General features: G+C 45.4%; 1 protein-coding gene across 1 annotated transcript in view; it reads left to right on the top strand.

Annotated features, from left to right (window-relative positions):
• KCNH1 (potassium voltage-gated channel subfamily H member 1) overlaps positions 1-20,474 on the top strand; it is a 375,464-nt gene that overhangs the window by 140,546 nt on the left and 214,444 nt on the right. The window contains 1 exon segment of the mRNA XM_021063876.1: positions 12,791-13,220. Coding sequence (XP_020919535.1) covers positions 12,791-13,220 — 430 coding nt within the window.

A 20,474-nucleotide genomic window follows, 5' to 3' on the forward strand; every position in this document is an offset into this window, starting at 1 on the left:
TCACTTCCCTATAAATGGCGGCCTCGGCGTCTTGCCATGTTTGACCTGCTGCCTGCTCTTCGTGGGGGAGTGCTGCTCCAGGACTTTTTGCTTTGGTCGTGTGAGAGTCCCCTTGTCCAATAACCCGTTGATGCCTCTCGTTGCTTCTTCATCTTGAGGCTAAACAATGACAAAGCTTGCAGGCCTGCGGGGTGCAGCCCAACACCGGGTGAGACTGGCTTTCCCTGAGCCCTGGGGCCTCGGCGTATACAGCAGCCCAAAGCCGGGAGCCCTGCTTGCTTTCCTCAGCTTACGCAGCCCTTCGGGTTGGATGCCCTTGACTGCTGGTTTGCAACGTTTCTGAGAGGGGCCATTGTTTTCTTTATTAATCCTCACGTCGAGGTGAGTTCCTTCTGACATTTCAGGTCTTTCTCTCCTTCTCAGTGAGGACAAAGATTCCCCCCCCACCCCGCCTTTGTGACGTGTTTTCTTTCCGCTGAATTTTCTCAGCTGGAGGAAAGCAATGACCGCGTCTTGAGAAACAACAGCCGATACGTCTGTGAGCATTAACCCAGTGTAAAGGCAGTTCCCCCGCCTCACGGGTGAGGAACTGAAGTTCAGAGGGACCGGGGAACCTGGGCTGGCAGAGCTTAGGAGAGTGTGCCAGCAGTGGGGCTTGGCCCCAAGCTGAGGCCTACACATGGCTTGGGGTATGCCTTAGACGCCTCAGGGGGCCTTTCTTCCTCAGGAGAAGACAGTTTCTTTTCTCGCTGGCTCCTCTCATTCCCCACAGTTGTAGCTACTGATTATTTTAATCACACTGAGTGGCCATTATCTTTGCTTACTCCTGCCTGTTTCCAGAAAGTTTAGAACTCTGCATTTACCAGAAGCCTCTTCAAGGAGCCATTGTTTTCCCTTACGATATTCCAAAAGAGACTCCTTCTCAGAGGGCCAGATGAGAGTAGAGTGAAGTTGTGTGTAAGTCAGTTCCTTCATGGCATGGAAGAGTCTAGAATGATGTCATCATTCAGAGCTGAGGCTGAAAGGCATAGGCCTCAAGGGCTTTCCATCTGTTTGTGAAGATAGGGCAGAGTTAAAACTGTGAATAATATTAAAGGCAAGTCACTGACCCTCCTTCTAGCCAGAAGGGAGTTCTTAGGACCTTAAACCTCAGAATCCGGAATCTACACTGCCTTCCTGAGAGTCTTCTGTTTCTCCCCGTCCCTTTCTCAGTGCCCTTTGTGTGGGTCATACCAAGAAGGGTCCAGGGCCAAGCCCACCCCCATAGCCTGCTCCAGGGGCCTGCTTTGATGCTTTGAGTTCCCTCAGGGTCCCTGAGAGGTGTGCCCAGGTGCGTGCCTAGCTCTTGTCTGCCCCCCACCCCTGGGGCTTCTGCTTGACCACTGCAGGTGAGCTAGTTCCCAGAGCACGGGGGAAGCTGCCCACCTGCCGCAGCGCTCACAAATACAAGCCAGGTGTGTGAGCTGCTGACTTATGCTTTGCTCTGCCAGGCTCCCCAAACCTGGGGGACCTTTCCCACATCTAAACCAGCTGCATGAGTCTTCCCTGCTCAGCATCCAGGCGGAGGCCTCAAGGTCATACCCCACATTCTGAGTGCTTGCAGGAGGCTATACAGCGGGGCTAATTTATTGCTTCTGGGGGCTTCCACCTTGCTGGAAGCTGGGTTTTGAGTGGGGCGGAGAAGGAAGTGGATCCTGTATGGGAAGGGAGGGAGAGGGCCTTGGAAAGCCAAATGAGACTGCTTAGGGAATGATCTGCCCTCTCCTCTCCATTAACTACAGTGTGTTATCACTTGTGGTCAGCAGGCCCCAGCTGACCCATTTTGCTTTTGGAGGTGATGCTTTCAGAATGTCAGTGCTCTTCCACGTCTAGGGCTCTGGCCAGGCAGCGATGAGTGGACCAGTGCTCTACTCAGGCCCCAGTGACAAAAACTGCAGACAATCACCCTCCTGGAGGAAGTCCCTGAGATTTTCACCTGCACCACTGATGTCACTTAAATTCTCTGATAATGTAAATCAGCCTGAAGCAGATTAAGAGCATGCCTAGTTCTGCATCAATGTCAGATTTGCAGGCCCAGCACAATTATACTGCTTCCTTCACAGGCGAGGAAGTGCAGTCTAGGCTACTTGGGTTCGTTTCACTTGCCTGGAAGAGGACAGCCCAAGATCAGTTTCTGAGAAAGACAGAGACATGGTTTGATAAACAGATGCTCTGGTCTATATCCTTTGGGTTTGATTTGGCCAGTGATAAAGATTTCCATTTTCAGCCCCTCTAGGAAGAAAAAGAACCTAATAGAATAATATCACAGTTTATTTGATAGTTTGAATTGTAAGCAGAAAGAAAGTGGATGGTTTTAAGCAAAATTTCTAAACTTCCTTTTAATGATTGTTTTCTAAGGAGACAGCAGACATCTGGATACATTATTACATTAAACAAATGAAAGGTTGTAAGCTCTTCCATTTCTGGTTGAAAGCTCCCCTCCGCTGGTTAACCATATCCTTCCCCTGAATGTGGTCAACAGGCCTACTAAGTGAACTAGAAAAAAATTCGCTTGGTGTGGGCTCATTCAGTCTTTAAAGTGGGAACTAGTGTTTGCTGCTGCACTGCAGCCTTTTGCAGACTGTTTTCTCTGTGGCCTGATTGTAGGCAGCCTGAGGGCAGGGAGTTGCATTTTCCTTGGTGTTGCAGCACTAGTGGCTCTTGGCTCTGTCTTCCTGTACTAGGTTTTCAAGAAGTAACTGCTGAGTTGAATTAAATGAGACTAAAGTAAAATGTTGAAGCAATGACTGGGAAGCAAGTTATATTTAAGCTTCAGTGAGTAACTTCCAGTAAGATCTGGTAGGCCACTTTGTTCCATCATGTAGGTGAAATGCATCTGCAGTTCTCAGAGTGGAGGGATCAGCCTGGAACGTTTATTCTTGAAGTCATTTGTTTTAAAGACAACAAACCAAGCTCTGTTAATAAGTAAATCCTTAAAACAGACCACTGGATTTGCTATTGTCACTTCTCCTTGCAGTAAGTCTCAGTCTAAGTTCCCATTCATGAAAAGTTGACGGAACATCTGCAAGGAGCTGGAACTCTATAAAGTTGGGAAATGGAAGGTGGAGTCCTTAGAGCTAAAGGTTAATAGCTTATCCTCGGGAGTCAGGTAATCAAGGTTCAGATTCCAGCTCTGCTACTTTCTACCTGTGTGATTCTGGATAAATGATTCTATCAGCATCTTCATCTATAAATTGAGTGTATAATATATCTGCAAGATTGAAGATTGAGATGATGCTTGTAAAGTCCTGTGTCTTGCCCTTCCTAAGTACTCAGTAAATTGTTATTTTTATTAACTTAAAAGAGTTACTCTTATGGAAGGGGTGCTTCCTGACCTCAAGGGCCAGCGAGCCTAATAGAAAGTCGGTGTGACCTTCCTGCCTGGATGCACTGGGTGCTTGCAGATCCCTCGGCTGGAGCCTGCCTCCCTTAGATGCTCTGGTACCTCGTGTTCTCTTCTCCACCGATCGTTCCTTAAATGCCGAGAGCTGGTGAAGGTTTTCTTCACAGCCCTGTTTGACACGGACTGTGGCCCTCCTTATTTTCATTTCCTGCTTAAGTTTTCATCTTATTGTCATCACATTATGTTTCTTTTACTTGTCTTGCTTATTGTCTGTCTTTGCCAATTGAAAGTTGCAAAAAGGTGAGGAAATTGGTCTCATTCATCACTGGTCTGTTAGCAGTGCTTAAAACCATGTTTGGCTTATATTAAACGCTCAGTAAGTATTTGTTGGAAGAATGAATCAATGACCAGTCCTGGGAATTGAGTGATGGGCATGTTGAACTCTGCCTGTTCGTGTCAGGGGAGACGCCGTGGACAGAGATGACTTCGTGTCTGTCTTAGACTCACTTCTCAACCCTTCTCCCGTTAAGATCCTGTATTAGGGTTCTACAGAGAAACAGAACAAGGAGGATTTACACATGTTATAAATAATATTAGCTATCTATAATCAGTAGGATTGTTGGATTATGATGATTAAGGAGGCTAAGAAGCTCTATGATCCATCGTCTACAAGCTGGAAGACACAGTAAAAGTGGTTAAGTTCTAGTCTGAATGCAGAAGACGGATGTCACAGCTTGGAAACCGTCGGAGGATGCATTCTCCCTTATCTGACTTTTTGGTCTATTCAGGTCTTCAGTGATTGGATGAGGCCCACCCCCACTAGGGAGGGCAATCTGCTTTCCTCAGTTTGTTGATGCAGATGTTAGTCTCCCTCCAGAAACACACTCAGACACACTCAGAATAATGTTTAGCCACATATCTGAGCACCCTGTGTTCCCGTCAAATGGACACACAGAATTAACCATCACAGACACGGATGGATTATGTCCCGGTGTCTGATCCACAGTTTCTAGGGTGCTGTCATGTTTTTAGTCCTTTTTTCTGCAGATAAGAAAGAGGATTGGAATTCAAATGAGAGAGTAATACTACTATTGGGATAAGTTTGAATTTAATATTTTAAAAGGTAAACTACGTTTTTACTTGATAATTTTAGTAATAAATGTGACTCGTCTATTACTAGGGTGTTGAGAAATGCCTCTAAGGATGGGTAAGGGTTTGCCAGGCAGACCACCTGGGGAAAAGTGCTTGAGGCAGAAGGAACAGCATATGTGAAGGCATGGGGGCCCAGTGTGATTGTAGAACACAAATAATTTGGTATCATTAAAGCCGAGGATGTCTCGGAGGGAAGTGGTAAGTGATGAAGCTGTTGGAGGCCAAATTACAAGGGTCTTTGTTGGCCAAACTAATGGAATTTTATTCATAAGGCAGTGGAAGATGTTGAATGGTCCTAAGCAGGGTTGTGTCATATTTCAAAACTTCTATTTAATTTTTCTATTTAAAAAAAATTGGGGGAAGTCCTGTTGTGGCTCAGCAAGTTAAGAGCCCAGCATAGTGTCTGTGAAGATGCAGGTTCAACCCCTGGCCTGGCTCAGTGGGTTAAGGATCCGGTGTTGCCTAAAGCTATAGTACAGCCTGCAGACGCAGCTTGGACTGGCATGGCTGTGGTGTAGGACGGCAGCTGTGGCTCCAGTTTGACCCCCCTAGCCTGGGAACTTCCATATGCTGCAGGTGCAGCTGTAAAAAGAAAAAAAAATTTGAATAAACATCCGTTCATGTAGTATAACATTTCAAGGGATGTATATATTATAATGAAGAATTTCCCTCCCTGGGGCTTCAGGGTTTCCAGTATCTCATATATACTTCTAGAAGTAGTACACACATGAACAAACTGTTCTATTTTTATCCAATGGCAGCAAAATTGCACATTGCAGTACTATCTGCCCTAAATCACCTTTCTAAAAAGGACATTCGATTATGAAAAGTTTGCGTAGCCACCTGAGATGATGACACCTAGGTTTTTACTTGGGAGACTCTCTACTGGGGCACATTCTACAAGTTGGGGAATAAGATGGGCTGAAAGTTAGACTGGTCAGATGGAGGATCCCATGGGGTATCCCAGTGACATGCCCACAGGAGCCTTAAGGTTCAGAGAAATGTCTAATGTGGAAAGATGGATTTACAGGTTATTAGTGTATAGATGGTGGTTAAAGCCACATTAATGGCTGTAGCTGCCCCGGGAACAAGGTATATTGAGGGGCGGGAAGGGCCACGAACAATGCCTTGGGGAGTCATTCGAAAGAGAGGTGTTGTGGGAACCAAGGAGGCAGAGTCCATTGCACACCGTGGTGATAGTCGGGGTTCAAGTCTGGCTACTATAAGGAGGAAGAGGCTATTACAAGGATGTTGGGTATGCATGGAGTTTTTGGAAAGACTAGGGAAGTAGGGAGGCTATGCTGCTAGGAATAGTGCCCCAAATAGAACCGGTCTGGTGAACTCACTGCTGTTGCTACTGGATGTGGTCACGACATGCAGGGCTGACACCACCGTTAGTGGACCCTGGCTATCCCTTCCAGAACTGCTCCTGCCACCTCTGGGAGCTGGGTGATGCTGCCATGCTCTTGCATAAGGGGACCTGCACACGGCCTCCATTAGATGCCATGCAGTGACAGGGTGGGTGTCTCCCACGGGCAGGTCCTAGGTCATGTGCTCACATGAAGGAAGTTTTATGGCGTCTTCAGCTCCTGGGTGGGAGACAAGCTCTGCTTCATAAGGTGATGATTCCCTAAACACAGGAAGACACTATGTGGCTGTAAAGAATCTCTCATGCCCATTGTAGGTGTCAAACACTGAAGGTATGATCATGGGAAGGTAATGGCTGCCTTTTGAGACAGTAGATTCTGGGACGTGGTGTGCGTGGACATTTGTGTACAATCGATTAAAAGATGAGTGGGAAGTGAGAAAAATGAGCCATTGTGTGTTGACTACAGTTTCAGCAAGAGAAGGCAAGTTAATGTATCTAGAGGGGTGCATAGGACTGGAAAGACTGGTAGGAATATGGTCCAGGAGAAATGATCTGTGAAAGGGAGACTTGAAGACAAAGGGAAGGAACAGAGAGAAGGGTGGATGGTTGATGGAGTGGTGTCCCTGCGAGGGTAGAGGAATGAGCTCTGGCGCAGTGCGGGGGGATGGTGAAAAGGCACACGCTTGGTCTGTGGAGGAGGAATATAGATGAGAATTGATACTGATGGCCTCTGCTGGCTCCGTGAATGGGGAGATAATGTTGGCTAGAATCCACAGGTCAGCAGGGATCTTGAAGAGAGCAGTGAAGGTTTGGAATAGCTATGGATGAGAAGGGGGAGAAGGTTGTTTGAGGAAGAGGATGGGTGAGAAGCATCTGGGGACCCCGCTGAGGATGGAAATGATGGCCTGTCCCTGCTGTTGGATCCATGAAGGGCTGGGTTTGGCAAGACAAGTGCGGCAAGAGGGCAAGGGGAGAGATTAGGAGGGTTGGGGGGAGAGGGTACTTGAGGCGCTGTAACAGGGTCTAGTAGGATGGGAAAGAGGGTAAAATCTGGAGAGGGTTTGATGGTTGGGGGAAAAAAAGGATGAGGATGGAGATGTGCAAGAGGAATGGGATAAAGGAGAGGGCGGGGGGAGGGAAGTGTGTAGTCGCTTCGTCCAAATGCTGGTGGACGATTTCAGAGATGGAGAGGTGCCCAGGGATGACCAGCCCCAGGGTGTGGAGAGGGGGCGAAGGTCACTGGGAATAGAGAGGCTGGAGTGTCGAATGATTTTCCCCCATAAACCCTAAATTTCCCATGCTGATAGCCGGAGGTGGGCTGGAAAGCCATGTGCAAAGATTTAATGGACGAAAGGGAGGGGCCAAGAAACTGATGAATGGCAAGAATAATGAATGTAAGATTAAGCCCACGTTCTGGCATATTTGTAAGCATTCAATAGATGTTTATTAATAATCAAATGACAGTAATGAGATGGTGTTGCTGGATGGCTTGAATCTTAAAGGAGGGAACTTTGTTTTTTCTGTTTGTCTTTGAATGTCAGACAACTATTTGGAAGATGAAAGTGTGAAGATGGAAAGCTCCCTACTCTTAATTCCAGGATGCATGGGGAAAGCAGAGGGTGCTTGGGAGAGCCTGTTTCAGTGAAGCAGGAAGGTGGTGGGAACAAGGCGTGGCGATGCTGAGGCTGCACATTGCTCGGCATGTGAGGCTTGGTTCAGGAGGGCTCAGAGGAGTCGTGTGAAGGAGACCTTTAGCGGGAGGAGAGTGAGGAAGAAGGGTAGTGATGAGCAACGTGGGGTTGAAAAAGCAAGAAGAGGAAAGCTACCTGCAGAGCTGGCTGTGGGTGCCAGGTGTCATCCCCACAGACATGGAAGCCTGGGGAAACTTCAGGAACCCAAAAGACTGAGTTGTTCTTCTTTAAGAAATTTTTTAAATTAAACACATTTTTATCTTTGGAATGGATAAGCCATGAGATCCTGTTGTATAGCACTGGGAACTATATCTAGTCACTTATGATGGAGCATGATCATGTGAGAAAAAAGAATGTAGATAAGTATGGTTGGGTGTCTGATTGTGTCACTCTGCTATACAGGAGAAAATTGACAGAACACTGCAAACCAGTTATAATGGAAAAAAATCATTAAAAATTAATTTTTTATTGTAATTGATTTACGATGTTCTATTGATTTCTGCTGGGTCACTTCAGCAAAGTGACCCAGTTATATACATAATATAACTGGTGTATATATATGTATAACTAGTTATTTTTCTGTGTACAGCAGGGGAAAAAAGGAGAAACCAGTGAATCTGGCTAGTTGAGAGGCCAAGTATAGCCCAGGTTAAGGGAATGATTTATTTCATCTGGGCGAGGAGACAGAACTTGGCCATACTTGTTGGGCTGCAGTGATGAGGCTCACTGTCCATCAACCATGAGGACTCCACGTGAAATTCTTGGGTCTTCATAACCTTAAGGTTTTGATAAAGAACCCTCTGAATCTATTTGCAGTGTGAGGTAGGATTTCTTTTCTTTGTTTTTAATATAAATTTTATGGCGTATAGTTGACTTACAAAATTGTGTTAGTTTCAGGGGTACAGCAAAGTGAATCAGTTAAACAGATACATATATCCATTCTTTTTCAGATTCTTTTCCCATATAGGTTATTCACTGTATTGAGTAGGTTACCTTGTGCTCTACGGTAGGTCCTTGTTACCCATATATTTTATATATAATAGTGTTTTTTTATTTTTGGTTTTTGTCTTTTTAGGGCCACACTCGTGGCATATGGAGGTTCCAAGGCTAGGGGTCAAATTGGAGCTGTAGCTGCCGGCCTCCGCTACAGCCACAGCAACACAGGATCCGAGCCACGTCTGCGACCTGCACCACTGCTCACAGCAACGCCGGATCTCTAACCCACTGAGCGAGGCCAGGGATCCAACCCGTGTCCTCATGCATGCTAGTCAGGTTTGTTAACCGCTGAGCCACGATGGGAACTCATATATAAAATAGTGTTTATATGTCAGTCCTCCAATTTATCCCTTTCCTCATGTTTCCCCTTCGGTAACTATAGATTTGCCTTTAAAATCTATGAGTCTGTTTCTGTTTAAGTTGTCCCTAGGGAAATGTGATTCTCTACCATGTGGTGCTGTCAGGTTTTTAGCTACTAAAATTTAAAAAAAAGTTTGGAGTATTTATCTCCCCTATTGAACATAAGGCAAATAAGGAAAAAACCCAAATTAATACCTTGAAATGCTTTTAAACAGCTAGAAGTCCGGCTGTTCGAGCAAAGAGAAGAAACTAGCGCAAAATGGTGTAGTAGAGTGTCCACGTACACAGAAAACACAACAAGAAAGTGTTTGTTTTATGTTGCGCCCGAGGCGGAATGAGAAAGAAGTCTCTAATAAGCCAAACTCGCCAATTCAGTTTCAGAAAATATTTGAGACCCTCTCTGAGAAGGTGCTGGCTTTAAACCTTGTGTAGATATTAGTTTCCCAGGGCTCCCATGACAAATTAGTCCAAGCTGGGTGGCTTAATACAGCAGAGATTTATTCTCTCCCAGTTCTGGGGGCTGGAAATCTAAAGTCAAGGTGTCGGTAGGGCCATGCTTTCTTTAAAGATTCTAGAAGAGAAGCCTTTCTCTTAGCTTCTGGTGTTGCCAGTAATCCTTGGGATTCCTTGGCTTGAGGACAGATCACTTCAGAATCAAGTCAGACATAGACAAATATCATATACTGTCACTTATATATGGAATCTAAAAGCGACACAGAAGAACTTATTTATAAAACAGAAATAAACTCACAGATTTCAAAACCAATGCTATGGTTATCACAAGTGAGAACCTTAGGGGACGGAAGAATTGGAGGGTGGGAAAAACAAATACATCTACTGCGTAAAATAGATGGTTAATGAGAACCTACTGTAGAGCGCAGGGAAATCTACTTAATTGTTTTTAATAAACTATATGGGAAAAAGTAATTGATTTTTTTATATGTATTACTGAGTCATTTTGCTATACACTTGAAACTAATACAACAGGATAAGACTATACTCCAATAAAATTAAAAGTTTTTAAAAAATATTTATCATTCCAGTCTCATAGTCACTTGTATCTTTCTGTGTCTGTCCTGTAAAGACCGCTCATAGTGGATTAAGTGTCCATCATGTTCCAGTAGGACCCCAACTAACCATCTGCAACAGCCCTGGTTCCACGTAAGGTTACTTTCTGAGGTTTTGGGAAGGACTTGCATTGTGAGGTGGAGAGGTGAGGCTGGCACCCTATTCAACCCAATACAAGAGGCTCCTAAGATGAATACCGAATGGCTTCTGTCTTCAGGAAATTGTAGTTTCTGATGTAGTTGGGGAGCTGGCTGTAGGAAACTTTAATGCAAAGCAATGGATGCAGAAAACCATGGACACAGGGAGCAGGTGAGTGATTGGTTGTGACTCCAGCGTGGTCATTCAAGGCTTAGACCTGAAGGATAACTAGTGTACCAGCTGGCAGAAGTTGGGGAGTTGAGCGTTCTGGACTGAGAGATTGAGCAGGCACAGGGATGCACGTGTGGGATGCTCGAGTTGTCTGGAGTGTGGCTAGCAGAGAGTGTGACCTTTGAGCAGTGGTGGCCACTGGGAAGGGGTAGAGAAGGGAGGAGGGATGCAGATGGAGTGCAAGGGAGATAAGAATGGTGATGGGTGCCTAGTTTTTCATCTCTGTGGATGCCTGCTGCAGAATGGGTTCCTCAAGAGGTGGTGGTTAAGGGGAGAGCTCAAGGAGAGGCTGAAGGACCACTCCTTAAGGGAGCTCTAGAAGACATTGCTGGCTCAGAGGAGCTGGACTAGAGGACTTCTGGGCTCCCTCCCAGCTCTCAAGTTCTATGACTGTTGGATCAAAATTGCTCTGAACTAGTATCTCATCTCTCTCATCAGTTATTAGGCTTTGCTTCCTCTTTCCTTTCTTTCTGTCCAGCATCCCCCACATGCCAGGCACTGGAGATGCAATAGTGACCAAGCAAAGAGAGTACCATGTTAATTTCTTCCCTGTAGCATTAGCACAAGGAGTATGTAGCAGGTTCTCCATAGATGCTGCTTTGGGTTGAATCCGAGTGAGTGACAAGGCAGCTTTGGCCTGGGTAATAAGTTCTGCTTCAGAGTAGAACTACTTTGGAGGATAATTTCAGGAATCTCTTTATGAGGAGGTGGCGAGTAGGTGGCTGCTTACATGTGTTTGATTTCTGAGTCATCAAAAAGGCTTCTTTGCCTCCCAAAATATCTCCTCCATCCAGGCCGTGGATTCTTTTAATTCTACTGTTGGAAGCTGGTTTTCCTTTGTTAAAATGCAAATGCATTATGGAGAGAGGATGTCCATTTACCTTCATCAGTCTTTTGCTCCTTAAAATGAGGGACTTTCTCAGGCTTTTCTCATTTTTGAGAAAAGCACATAGAGGGCAAAGGGGACCCAGGGGACAAATACTGACATGCCAAGGGTAAAACTTTGTCATGGGTAGCAGTTTGAACGAACCTGGAAACTGTGCAGTGTTAGCGTAGCGCAGAGTCATTCATTCTTTTTGGTGAAGGGCTTTATCCTGCCGTTGGACTTTGGCTACGTAAGGGAGGGCAAAGACTTGATTTAAAAAAAAAGAAAACTCTTTATATCGTTTGCTTATTTACTTTTTAATGAAAGTAGGAAAAGTTTAATGGGTATTGCCTTTTCTACACCTTGGCATCACTTTGGCATAGGTGTTTGAGGTGTTAGTGGTATAACTTCTCCAGTATATATCCGTTTCCTTTGGTGATGAGTCCATTAGCATGTGGATATTTAGGGAGCCTCCAGTCCACCTTGTGCCTAGTCTGGACGAGGCAATTGACGGGTAGCAGATTGTCCAAGCGCACATAGCAAGTTAGTGGCTCACCTGGGTGTCAAACCCCCTTTTACAGATGTCTGCACTGGTATTCTCACCCCCACTACAGTGCTACTCCCAGGGGACTGCTATTCAGGACTAGACCTATCCTGGTGGGATCAGAAGGGAGAGGGCTTGACCAGGTGAAATCAGAAGGCTTCTTCTAGCTCTGAGATACCTCGATGATTACCTTGATTGACTGGGATGAAGCCTGTCGTGTCTGGTTGTGTAATTCCTGGCCTGACAGAAAGGGTATAGCCTTCCCAGAATTTGTAACTTTCCTGAGAAAACACAATCCCAATTCTTTATTCTTAGCTGTTTCATAATTCATTTTTATCTCTTTAAAAATTTTTTTAGAAATGCATTTTTCTTTATTGTAAAAGTAATACTTTTAAGTACAGAAATTATATATAAGCATGTCAAAAATATATGCAAATATAACATAAAGTTGGCCATACTTTTATAACTTGGCAATGCAATGGTAGCCACTGTTAATATTTTACAGGTTTTCTATGTGTGTTTCCTGACCATTTTCAACACATAGATATTTGTATATTTATGCACACTATTATTAGAAATATTATGCAGTATGAAATATGCAACTCAGAATATTTCATATTACTTGATATGAAATATAACACAACCTTTAAATTGTTCTAAAGTGAGTAACGATGGAAAAAATGCATATATTTGTATACTTCTACACAGTATAATTAGAGTAAAATTCTAATTTTGTTTTCTTATTTGCTTGTTAATGGAAGTGAGAAAAAGGTAATGAAAATCTCCCCTTTATATATCTTGGAGTAAAATTCTAATTATATTGTGCATAAGTATACAAATGTATATGAGCATTTCTCATATTTTGAAACAGCTTTTTAAGGGTTGCATAATATAGCATCTCATGAACTACATGGGTGCTGAGGGAAGCTGCCCTGGGCGGTTGGAGGGAAGGAGGAGTGGGTGTCCTGACCCTGTGCTCCTCTTCTTCTTCCAGGGCATCAGCAGCCTCTTCAGCTCTCTGAAAGTTGTCCGGCTGCTCCGTTTGGGGCGAGTGGCCCGGAAGCTGGACCACTACATCGAATACGGAGCAGCCGTGCTGGTCTTGCTAGTGTGTGTGTTCGGGCTGGCAGCTCACTGGATGGCCTGCATTTGGTACAGCATCGGGGACTATGAGATCTTTGACGAGGACACCAAGACCATCCGTAACAACAGCTGGCTCTACCAGCTGGCGATGGACATTGGCACCCCTTACCAGTTTAACGGCTCTGGCTCAGGGAAGTGGGAAGGGGGTCCCAGCAAGAATTCTGTCTACATCTCCTCGTTGTACTTCACCATGACCAGCCTCACCAGCGTGGGCTTTGGGAACATCGCCCCATCCACAGACATCGAGAAGATCTTCGCAGTGGCCATCATGATGATTGGCTGTAAGTATGACAGTGGCGGGGCAGGGGGCGTGATGTTTGTCCATCCTTTCTATTATCTGGTAATAGGGTGATGGCTTCAGGGCCAGCAGATCAGGGTTTTAGAGCTTAAAGTATGGAAGAGATTTTTTTTAAGACTGGCTTTATTGTTTTCCTTAATAATTTAAGCAGTTTGTTTACTGCAAAGGAATTTAGAAATGACAAAAGAGCACAATGTAGAACACAATGTAGAAGATAAAGACGGACCATAATTCTACTTCTTAGATAACTGCCACTACTTTTTGGTGTTTCCCTTACAGATTGTTTTCTATTTGTATCTGAACACACGGATTTAGATTTTTATAGTTAAAATGAGGTTAAATGCTACACATACAATGGGATGAACTGCTTGTCCATAGAACAGTGAATTGTGGAATTCTTTCCATGTCCATTTAAACATAGCTATAGATTGGCACAGTCCAATATGGTATCAAAGAAAAAAAAGAATGTGTGAAAACAAAATCTGAAATATCTCATTCATTAATCTTTTATTGATTATATGTAGAAATAGCAATATTTTTGACATAGAGTATAGAGGATTAAATATAGCCTATTACAATAATTTCTTATTTCTTTTGGTTTTTTAATATGGCTCCTAGGAAAACTTTAAATCTTCTTTCTGTTGGACAGTACTGATAGAGATCAGTATTTTTGATGTCTGCTTGATGATTGAGAGATTTCCAAATAGGGGGTGCCAGAGCGGGGAACCACAGGGCCAAAAACAGGCTCTTGCTCAGTTGAGAAGTAATGGGTTATTGAATTAACTCGATGGACTGAGGAAAAAAAAACCCTAGTTCCTTAGGAAGGTACCATTGGCCCTCAGTATCCATGAATTCCACATCCTTGGATTCAACCCACGACAGATGGAAAATATTTTTTAAAAAATTCCAGAAAGTTCTAAAAACTTAAATTTGTCAGATGCCAGAAATATTCACACAGCATTTGCATTGTGTTAGGTATGATAAGTAATCGAGAGATCATTTAGGAAATATGGGAAGATGTGCTGTAGGTTATGCAAGTACTTGATCATTTTATATAAATCATTTCATGTAAATCAAAACTTTTGTGTCTGTGGATTTTGATGTCTGGAACCAATTTCCTGTGGACAGAGAACCCGCTGTATTTAAATTTCAAACAGTACCATTGACCATTGTGTAGCTGTTGCTATGGCCAAGTCTGGAAACAGCCTTGGGCTGGAAGCAACGATAAACTCCCTTGACTAAAGGGCGTCTCAGGGAGGACCAGACCTAACTGGGCTGGGAGACCCCATGAGCTTGAGTGGATTGGACTCCATGTGAACCTACCAAATGCACCTGTTGGCACTTCAGTGACACATTGTGACATGGAGAGGAGAGTCTTCAGGAAGCCTCTGGACAGTAGTCTGGTCACCTGCGGTGAAGCTAGGCTCGGGTTTCAGCAGGCAGAAATCCTTCTGCTAGAAGTCTGCTTCAGGGTGGACTTGAAACGTTGTGCTGTCTATCCTTCGGGGAATCCTGAACCCAGGGAAACTGGGGCTTCAGTTTGTCTTGCTTTTTGTTCAACCCATCCGAGATCCAGGTTTTCCTCTGCAAGTGGATTTTGTTATCACCAGTTGTCCTGTTTGCTGCTGGCCTCATGCTTTTTTGCAACTACCTCATCACATCTGATGCCATCCTTCCACAAAAGCTCCCTCTGCAAGACCTGGGGTTTGCCTCTGAGTATTGACTACATGTGTCCAAGGCAGAATTGATTTGTGGAAAGTGTGCGTGAAGTTCTTGGGTTTCTTTAAAGTGGGTTTTAATAGAGATGATTGCCCAACCATGGGAAGCAGAGTTTGAGTATCTGTGGGTGGCTAATTGCTTTAGCTTAATTAGACTCGAGGTGCTTTCTGGGTCATGTAACAGGATTTAAGACCTTTGCTCTTCTAGAACTACCTCAGCCTTAACCTCCCTAGTTTTCTAGGTGGTGCTTGCAGCATTGGGGGAGCCTCGGGGCACCAGGAAACACCTAGATGCACCTTGGCTCAGGGCACAATTTCTACCTCTTACAAAGACAAGACACTCTGTCAATCGAAATGTCTCCTTATGTGCACTACGGAGGATTTGCTAAGAGTGGTTGGTTGGAAAATGGGCTCCATTTCATGAGCCCCCTCCCAAAGGCTTTTAAATACGAGGAGACATCCTTGCAGCTTTTTCCCTGGAAGAAAAAGAATTCAGCTCTCATGGTATATAATAAGGATAAGCAGTTTGTTTTTCCTAAACCATTCTTCTACAGAGAGCCTAATTTCCTGGGAATAGTCTCCAAGGAAAATCCAAGCAATTATCATCACCTCTTTTCTCTCCCCACCATCTCTGAGCTTTGTGATATTTCCACTTCTTTTTTAAAAAAGCATGATACACAGGTGATCACCTCTGCATTATGTCAGTAAGTATGAGGTTTAGGTAGGCAAGTCTACTAAGCAGTAGCCCTGTTTCCTCACTCTTTGCTAGGGGCTGGGCTAAGCGCTTCACACACAGTTTCTACTGTTTGTGACAACTCTACCTTCGAGATTATTCTCTCCATCTTACAAGGACATGGACGCTCAGAGAAATTAACTCCTTTCCCAAGAAAGCAGGGCTGGTAAGCAGGAGAGACAGGATTCATGTCCAGGGCTCTGGGAATTCAAAGCCTGGCTGCAGTCCCCACCTGCAGTGGTGTGGTTTGAAAACCCTCTTCATACATTTGAACAAGCTGGCAGTTTCTGCAGTGGAAAGTTTTTGTACGCTTGCCCATTGTTGTTTTTAAGAACAAGATTACGGTACCCACTCAGGGGACCAGGTGCTTCGGAAACCAACCATTTTTTTCATCAACCTGTCACTTACAGTTACAGCTGTTCCCCTTTCCATGTGGCACATCTGACAAATTCTTGTGCTAACAACAACATTACTGCCCTCTGTGTAATGCAGTGGTAATTATCCTTGTAAACTCGCATTCTGAACGACCTTTGTTCAGGGCAGCTGCTGATGTCTTATTAGATTTGTGGGCTTCTCTTTTATCTTGCTTTGCCCGTGTGCACACATGCACGCCCGCGCCCTAACTGCACGCTCACGGGACGGGATGACCTCAGAACTGGGGTCTCTGGTGAAGGGGAGCTTTAATCACAGTCGGCTCTGCTGCCAAGGGTGTCAGTGCTCTCCCTCCCCAGTCACCCTGGCAGGCAGTCCAGCCTTCCAGCCTTCCTCAAGTGGTGGGGGGCGTCACAGAGCCCCGGAGCTTCGAAGTGCTGGTTACCTTGTGATGTCTTTCCGCTTGGCGTGAAGTTTTACGTGCGGTAATAGCATTTCTTGGCTCTTCTGTTGCCGGGAATTAGCCATGACATTGATTATCTGAAGCCTTCTGTTGCTTCTCTCTGTTCTCTTTGTTACCGAATAGCTTGTTGTAGCTTGGGTAGTTCCCCAGGGCATGCCGGGAAGTAGGAAAACCAGGTATTTTCAAGTTTGTGCACCTTTCTCAGTTCTGACAAAACAACTGCAGTAGGGACAGGTGAAACCTGCCGGCTGAAATGAGTGCTGGTGACTAGCTGTGGGTGTGGGCGACCTACGATGTCTCTACCTGCCAGGTGTTAGGCCTGACTCCCAGTCTGGGGTCTTGCCCGGGACCCGGAGCAAGCCAGCTCTGCCCTGATCCCCCTGCCGTCCTTGTGTGGGTCTTGGGTGGTCTCCTGTGAGCACCTGCCTTGAGGTGAGGTGGGCGGACTCCCTCTTTTGTGCATCTGGCTCTTCTGCGTGTTGGTGATGCTGAGAGAAGCCCTTGCCCTCAGGGTGGCACCCAAGAAAGGCTGTCTCCAATCAGCAGGCACACCCCAAGTCCCTCTTTCTGTAGACCTCTGTAGATTCAGAGATTACCTCTGTGGGTGGCTCTCCCAGGAGTCAGTGGTCTGGCGCGGGGTTGGCGGGTGCTGTGGGCTGCGACAGGGACAGGCCAGTGACTAAGACCTGGACATGGAGGCTTCACTGAGGCTGAGCCTTGCTGGGGCCTTTGAGGGACCCCTCAAAGGGGGGCGGATTGTCAGGGGGTGGGGGTGCATCCCTTTCTGAGGAAGGGGGTCTCAGGTTAGGGGCATGACCCTGTCTTGGGAAACCCTGGAGAGAATTTGATGGTGAGGCGACAGTTCCTGTTTTCTTAATATAGGCTTTGCACTTTGCTGATTCTCTCCTCATAATGTCATTGCTGTCGTCCTGTCATTATAATTAAGCCACGTCCGTTTCCTTTCTCTCCGTCCTGGCAGGGGGTCTAGACTTTGCACTCCTCCAGACATTCTCCAGCCTAGGCCCAACGCTGGGTTTTCTACATGGCATTTGTCTCTGTGAATTCTTCTCTTTTTCACCCTCCTCCCCCACTGTTGACCCTTCAAACCAGAGCAGAAGGTCAGGCTGAAGGGCCCCTTGTGATGGATTTAGTCCACAGCAGCCCCTTGTCTTGTTCTTCTGCTAGGCTAGACCTCATTCTGATCAAAGCTGCCGTCACCCCCACCCCAGTGGAGGGCTGGGAGCCCCAAGAGAGTAACTGGGCTCCGCCCTAGGGTTTCCTTCTCTCACCTTCTTTCTTGGGGGGCAGGGACACTAGTAACCTGCCGTCTGCACCTTGGACCTACCCCCTCAGCCCTTGCGGTATGCTCTGTGGCACCCTTTCAGCTTAGATTACTTGCCAGCACATACAGACTTTCCCCTCGCTCATTCGTTATTTTATTTAAACAGTTCTTATTTCTTCACCGGTGCCAAATATGCCTTTTTGCATTCTGTTTGCATCTCCTGGGTTTTGAACAATGGGCACATCTCCCTGGAGGCTGTAAAGATACCCTTAGGAGACTTCAGACACATAAGCAGACTCAATAAATATTTATGGTCTCGTGGAATCTGAACGGTTGAGAAGGCTCTGGAGTTTGACGTGGTCCTCAGGTGCCCCTGGCAAAACTTTTATTAGTTAGGATACAGCTTCTGTTGCTGGATGGAGACACAGAGTAATAGTAGCATCAACAGGGCATATGTTTCCTTAAAAGCTTAAAGCTGGTCTGGCTGCTCTGCAGTCATCAGAGACCAGGTTTCTTTGCTGCCTTAAAATACATGACTTCCATATTGGGATCCCATATGGCTGTTCCAGCTTTAGCCATATGTTCTTTTTTCCAGAAAATAGAAGAGGAAGGCTGGCTGAACTCTTTCCTTTTGAGAACAAAACTAGGAAGTTGTGCATATACTGCCTTTGTTCATGTCCCATTGGCTGGCACTTGGTGACCTGGCCACACACTTAGCTGCAAAGCAGGCTGGGAAATGTAGTCTTATGCTGGGTGGCCATGTACCCAGGTAAGAATACAGGAATATAGACAAGGAGGGCGGCTAGTGAGGTGTCTCTGCCTCAGCTTTCCTCCCTCTCCTCATCTTCCTTCATCTGATACGAGCAAACCTGCCAGGTCCTGTTGGTGCTTCATTCCCAGCTGAGCAATTTAGGTTGAAGTCCTAGATCTGCCCCCTGCTTTAGGTTGTGCCCTTTCATTTCTGTGGATTAGGGATAAGAAGCTCTCCTGACGGTCTCACTTGGGTGAAGTGAGAACTGAACAAGATAATGATGTAAAAATCTAGTGCTTTGGAAAAGGTGGAAAATCTTACGTTCTGATGTCGCGATTCTGTTGTTAATAACAGTGATGGTTCTCGCTGTTCCAAGTTCATTTTTTCATTCTCGTTCTTAGGAAAGAGAAAATAATAATTGCTGCTCCCTTCTCAGGAGCACGGGAATGCTGTTTAATTTCATTTGGGGTTTGTGTTTATTTTCAGAAATGGGGCAGTGTCCAGAATGCTATGGCAGAAATAACTATGCATTTCTCATTTATTCTTAGAGGTTTTTCTTCTAGGCAGCAAATCAGCTTATTTTTCTGTTTTTTTTTTTTTTTTTTTTTTTTTTTTTAACTTCTGGCTGCCATTCTGCATTCCAGGTGGGTTATCCCCAGCCTCAGGCTACTGTCTGTCTTGTGAGTCTCTGCCTCTTCTCCTCCAGGAGACCACCTTTGGTTACTCCCTCCTGGTTCTCAACCCTTCCTTGTCATCATCCTTTTAAGGCTGGAAAGACCCTGCTTTGGGTTGATGGACTTGCACTTGGAATGACACAGCTCTGTTAGATACGCTTCGGACTTCCCACTGGGCCCGCTTCAGGCTTCCCAGTTAGCTCTCTTGCCTCAAGTGTGTTTGTCTAGCTCCTGAGCAACTCTACTCTTCCAGGGGGCAGGACCTGTGGGCCCCCCTCTTCTCCTGGCTCTGGGCACATGCTCTTGGGAGGTAGGAAAGAGGCCAGGCTTTTGTCGCAACCAGCCAGTTTTTTAGGACTTGACTCTTGATGGATGCCTTGAGCTTGGCAGTTTCCTCCCCTGAAAATGGAGATACCAGCCCCTCCCTGCTCACATTTGGAGGATGAAAAAATAAAATGATGCGGTGTATCCAGCACAGTGCTTCATACTTGCCATGTTCGAACAATGGTAGTCCTCTCCCTGACCCTCCGTACCTGCTTGGAGCATGTTTCTAGGACTCACCCCCTGGATGCTTCTCAATCATTTGTCAGACCATTGGGGGTGTGCTCCTTAGTGGCAGGCGCATTGCAGTGTTGAATGTACAGGCCATTAAACTGTATTTCTGGGTGTGAGGTTTCCTAGATGCAAAGCTTCTATCTAAAAAAAAGGGGGGGTACCACATGGAGTGAGAGCGCTCTTTCTGGAGGGGAGAAGGGGCTAGAAACACTCATGCATTGAGCACTGAGATGTGCCCATGACATGCATGAAACTTTTCCTAATCCTGTACGTAGGCTTGATGATTCCTGTTTTTCGGATAAGAAAACCGAGGTTCATGTCTTGGTTGCTGTAAACAGGGCTGCAGTGAACCTGCTGTAGAGCACAGCAGAGTCTACTCAGTAGTTTGTAATAACCTATATGGGAAAAAGAGGGTGTGTGTGTGTGTGTATATATATATGATTGATTCACTTTGCTGTGCACCTGAAACCAACTCAACATTGTGAATCAACTCTACTCCAGCAAAATTAAATAGAAAAACAAAAAACCAAGGTTCAGAAACACAAAGTAACTTAAACTTTAAGGTAAAAGTAACTGAATTGGGTTTTGAATCCAGTTTTATCTGATGTCAAATTGGGAGTTCCTGCTGTGGCTCAGTGGTAACAAATCCACTGGTATCGATGAGGACGCAGGTTCAATCCCTGGCCTTG

This window comes from Sus scrofa, chromosome 9 (genome assembly GCF_000003025.6).
Source record: "Sus scrofa isolate TJ Tabasco breed Duroc chromosome 9, Sscrofa11.1, whole genome shotgun sequence".
Classification (NCBI taxonomy): Eukaryota; Metazoa; Chordata; class Mammalia; order Artiodactyla; family Suidae; genus Sus; species Sus scrofa.